This window comes from Nansenia antarctica (assembly GCF_963989245.1).
Source record: "Nansenia antarctica genome assembly, chromosome: 6".
NCBI classification, from domain to species: domain Eukaryota; kingdom Metazoa; phylum Chordata; class Actinopteri; order Argentiniformes; family Microstomatidae; genus Nansenia; species Nansenia antarctica.
In genome coordinates this window covers 36,672,171-36,677,369 of record NC_137676.1, presented here as the reverse complement: position 1 = coordinate 36,677,369, position 5,199 = coordinate 36,672,171, and the positions used below count along the sequence as shown (strand labels likewise).

Below are 5,199 nucleotides of genomic sequence, written 5' to 3'. Positions count from 1 at the left end.
ACCCGTCTTAGGTTGAAAGGGAGTGGTCATACTCAAGTGTGAAGTGGATATAGTCATGAGTAGATGGCTCTGAGCATGACACGCACACAGAAGACAAACGTGCAAGGGCCATGATGCTAACATTATCCAAAACATTTGCATGTTATTTTACCTGACATCATTAGTTCCAGGGGCTTTGTATTAATGCTCGAATGTGGCGTTGAAACAACGACATTAAAAATATTATTTTATCACACATTCACTGTCGTAGAAATAATCAAAGCTTTTCAGCCCTAGGCTATACATAACAATAAGTGAGGAAATACACTTGACACGGAAATATGAGCAAGCATATGCATAAGAATGTAATAATCACACAGTAATTAGGACGCTTACAACGTTGATATTTTCCATTTTCTTTATTTTACAAAGATATTCCAGAGTGGCATCTCCTGACCTACAGGGTCCTGCAAGGAAGAGAGAGAAAAGGGCAACATTAGAACAAATATGTATGTGTATATATAAATATATCCATATGTCTGAGGCCTGGGGTGGTCTACTGGTTGGAGCTGCTGCCAGCAGAGCACATGGATGCTTGTGTTGTCATGGGTACCAATCCAACCCACTGTCCTTCTAACTCCTCCTCCTAACATTACTGTCACTTTCAGTATGTCCAATTACATTTTTTAAACCATGCAAGATTACTGGATAAGTATACACAACATGGCAACAATTCTCCTAACCCAGTAGAGGGCAAGTCGGAGTGATGATTTTTGCCACTTGCACTGTAGTTTAAGGTAGAGAAATGTAGGAATTAACTTCAATATGAGAAATAGTACCATCATCATAACATAAAAAAACTGTTTCCCTGGGAACAGGGGTGTCATTCAGTGATGTGAAACGTTCAGAACGTCAGAGATAGCAATGTAGTGAAAAGAGCTGACATGACTGACAACATGACCAGACTCATACCTGCCCTAACATTGCTATCTGCACGGTTCGTAACTTTACAGGCCAGGATTCAAATGACACATCAACTAGTGGGGCAACATTCATTGATTTTTCGGGGCCAACATTGAAACATCAATTCTGATGGAGGGCCTCAGCCCACTGAATTTGCTTATAATTCTAACCCTTGTAACCCAGGACCCTGACACTGAGCTCCTTACTTTGACACGATGCTGTCAGTCTTGGCCAGCCTCAGGAGAGAGTCGTCAGCTTCACCCTGTAGGACAAGAACAAGTTGATCAGAATGGGTTTATTTGGAGTCCCCCCATTCGCTGTAACAATTACAATATCTACTCTCTGGGGTCCACAAAACAGTCAGAACAACACTGTTAATTAAAAGCAACTCATCTAATGATGAGACATACGTAGAATCAGATGAGAATTGCATAATTTGTCTTGAAGACCAGTGTTTCCTAAACCATTTCCCAGGAATCACTAATCATTTCACAAGTTTGTTCTATTTAAGAACCAACACACCTGCCTAAAATCATTTGATTTCTTTAGGGAAGCGTTTTATACTGCATTTATGCAGCATGGAAATATCTGTACTCTGCAACTCAGACCTAAGTTTTCCTGAATAGGGAGCACTACGCAAAACATTGGTGGGAACTTCAGAGGGGCACTTGAACGCACTATTAATGTTGGAATAAAGTAAACATATGCAATCACTGGGAGGAGGGAAACACCGGAAGACATTAGAATGGTAATACACTGATGTTGCCATTGTCAGACTTGGAGTCAAACCTACCATTCTACGGATGGCACCGCAGATAGCATAGGTCTTGAACTGGCCATTGAAGCGACCGGTTACCTTGTCAACCTGCAATCAATGGGAATCACATGAGTACAATGTTGGCGATGAGCAAAGAGTGTACACCTGAAAATGAAGAAAACCACATGACACTTCCAAAATGTATCAAATGAGTTTTGGTGGCTTTAAGCCGTAGGCTCACCTCAGCTATGTTGATCTGGATGGAAGCATGGTCCTTGGCGCCGATGATTCTGTTGCTAGCAGAGCTGAAAGGTATAGGCAGGCGTTATGGATTTACTCCATTGAAATGAGCATTGAATGCATACATCAACACTACACGTTAGGAAAATCAAACCTACTTCACATCATAAACTGATATAATTTTGCATACCTAGCAAATGTAGTAAGTTGGAACGTAATTGTTTGAACGTTTCGTTCGTCTCTGGAAAATAGACATACGATTAAATCCGATCTGTCAAATGTTCAAGGGTGGGTACTTACCATTTACGTGGGACGTACAAGTCCACGAATTCTCCAGCATCGTTATGCATGTTGAAAGCTCGGTGTGGATGATGATCGCCTGATGGATCTACAGTATACAGCAGGGTAGAGAGGGTTGTCGACAATCAGTCAGTAATATAGGACGATTCGTCACGAAGCATCATCAGTCCAAGCAAGCCAGCATCAGTCCAAGTAAGCTAATCAGGCTAACATCGCAAGCAAATGTTGTTAGCCGGGCAACTTTCTGTCAAGCCTAAACAAATGGAATTTGGAAAGAAAACATTTTAACAATTTTTTCCTAGAGAATGCATTTGTATCTCGGAGACCGAAAGCTATGTGAAAAGGTGCCTTGATGACGGCGCGATGCCAGAGTGGACCCATGTGGCTCCGTAGGCCGAGAGCATGCAACGTTGTTTTACCAATTATATACCAAAATAATGATACCATTCAGACCATACAAAGGACTACTGTAAGCACTATGGCTTAGTAACATATTATTTCGTGATATAAATAGCTATCGCTGATATATATCTAATATTTCGGCAATTGAAAAACAGAGCAAATGCCTCCCTCACCGTTTAGCACAAATGGCTGACAGGAAAGGAAGAACGACACTGCCGGAAGTTAAAACACGGATCCATTCAAAAGTAACTACTTCCAGGTCAACGAGAAAGGCAATAAGTAGAACTGAAATGAAAAATGTATCTTTTGTAGAATCAGTAATGTAATGTATGTGTCCCCTGCTGGAATCAAATCCACACTATTGATGTAGCAGCATCAGAGGAAAAAGATGCATATGATGATGATGATCCTGATGATGATGATGATGATGATGCTGCTGATGATAATAATTATAATAATAATTATAATAATAATAATAATTATTATTATAATAATAATAATAACAATAATTGTTCATTTGATTAGGGATCGATACAATTAAAACATTGACACATAATACAAATTGAGATCTATTGCACCATCATGCGTTAGTGCTAATTTTCAGCATCAGTACCTATTTATATGTAGTATAATTCTAATAATAATTGAGCAGAGATGTAAAAGAAGATAACAAAATAAAATATAAGAAGATAAAAACAAAACTATCTATCTGTCTGTCTATCTGTACAGTCCATTATGTCCTTTGCAGTTCTGATAGGGCACTTTGAGCTGTGTGGCCCCAGTAAAATGCCACCAACATTTTGGTAAGATACCACTTTAGATTCAAACTCACTTGATCCATATTCTAGAAGTGTTGCCGAGATAACACATACATTTCTCAGTATAAATGGTCCCAGGGGGAGTCAAACCCACAACCTAAGCGTTGTTAGCAACATACTGTACCAACATACTGTACCAACAGAGCCACAGAGATGATGAGTTGAAATGATTGAAACATATTTCTGTCCAGTCCAGTTCATACAAATAAAAGAAACAGATGTAAAATTATATGTTATTGAACAAATATGTAAATTGGAAATTCTATATACTTTCTGTTCGGCAATGTAAGTCCTTAGGGTTAGGGTTAGGGTCCAAACCCTAATTTGACTTCAGCAAAGAGGAGGAGATATTGTGATCCCATCACGTTCCATTCGTCGCTTTTATTTTGAAGTGGAGAAACCGGAAGTCTATGGAGCTAGATTGTTGATTTGACTCAGAGGAGATCCTCCAATCAGATCAGACCTGGGGGCTATTCCACGAAGCTCGATAAAGTTCTAAGCCTCGATAAAGTTCTAAGCCTCGATAATGTTCGCTTGCGTTCGGTTCCATCAATGTGGCTCAAATAATTCGCGACCAGGCTAAAACACAGGCTATAGTAAGACGCGCGTCAAAAAAGGCTCACAGGCGGAAACTAAACCCCGAACGACAGTTCCTCATGTGTCTTTTAGGAAATATTAGTTCCCACTTCACACGAGATAGATAGATTAGATAGTTTGACTGTGTGATAGATAGATAATTTGATAATTTGAAAGTGTGATCGATCGATAGATAGTTTGATTGTGTGATAGATAACTAGATATTTTGAAAGTGTGATAGATAGATAGATAGATCGATGGATACATAAATTAAAAAGTGTAAAAAATAAAATAAAATAAATGAATAGTCATGTCTATCAACTTGCATTGCTGTTATCACAGCGGTCTGGTTGGCGCAGTGGTTAAGGCAGCCGGCTGGAGTCCCAAAGGTTGCGAGTTCGAGACTTGACTAAGTAATTATTATTATTTTTTTACATTTAACCGAAGATTTCATGCAAAGGCTTCAAACACCATTGTAATCGTGTCAGTTCCTGTAAATTAGCCTGCACCATAATTTTATAGCCTACATACTTTTTTAGATGAGATTTTAGATTAGATTCAGACAACGAAATGCAGTAAAAAGTGTGTCCGAAGAGGGATTCGAACCACGTCTAAAAATGATGAATAAATCCAATGGCAGCGGTCGATACCACTAGGCCATTGTGGCGATATGACGGTTTGTAGCCTGCTGCTGATATCACCACAGTAGTAATATTCATTTATTAAAATATGAACATATAACAATAACTGGGGCTAGTATGACCTACGCATTTAATCGGTCAGCAATTTCTTGCCAAACCATTTCCCTCGCCTTGTTAATTGCGGCAGTATTGCACTATTTTACATCTTATTTTTCCGTCTTCATAAAGATCAATAATTCGGGAATGCTGCGCAAATGTAGTACCCCTGCAGAGTGGAGTATCTTCATTTTGACAGATCGACTCTTCTGGGCTCTTTATGTCTGCGTGCACGCGCCCATATCGAAGATTTGTTAGCCTGTCTTCTGTGAACACTCATCACACAAGGCTGATCCTCGTTCGAGGAATCACCTGAGGCTTGAATTCCAATCTCGAGTTGCCTGATCGCCGCATTTATTTCAATCGCCGCTATACTGATCCACCTTTAGTGGAATGGCCCCCTGTTCTACTTTTGGCATAGAAATCA

At 39.5% G+C, this 5,199-nt stretch overlaps 1 protein-coding gene across 2 annotated transcripts; it reads right to left on the bottom strand.

Annotated features, from left to right (window-relative positions):
* Window positions 1–383: 383 nt before the first annotated feature.
* rps21 (ribosomal protein S21) lies at window positions 384–2,839 on the bottom strand (the record flags this gene model as incomplete). Of its 2 annotated transcripts, XM_080535406.1 has the most annotated exons (6): window positions 2,815–2,839; window positions 2,240–2,327; window positions 1,941–2,004; window positions 1,736–1,807; window positions 1,149–1,204; window positions 384–446 (listed from the first exon to the last, which is right to left on the bottom strand). In XM_080535406.1, the coding sequence occupies exons 2-6, from the start codon at window positions 2,287–2,289 to the stop codon at window positions 437–439; spliced, it is 252 nt and encodes an 83-aa protein (XP_080391532.1). In that variant the 5' UTR covers window positions 2,290–2,327; window positions 2,815–2,839. The 2 variants fall into 2 exon arrangements, with proteins under 2 accessions (XP_080391532.1, XP_080391533.1); XM_080535407.1 differs by lacking the exon at window positions 384–446 and having other exon boundaries at window positions 1,145–1,204.
* Between the last annotated feature and the right edge of the window lie 2,360 nt (window positions 2,840–5,199).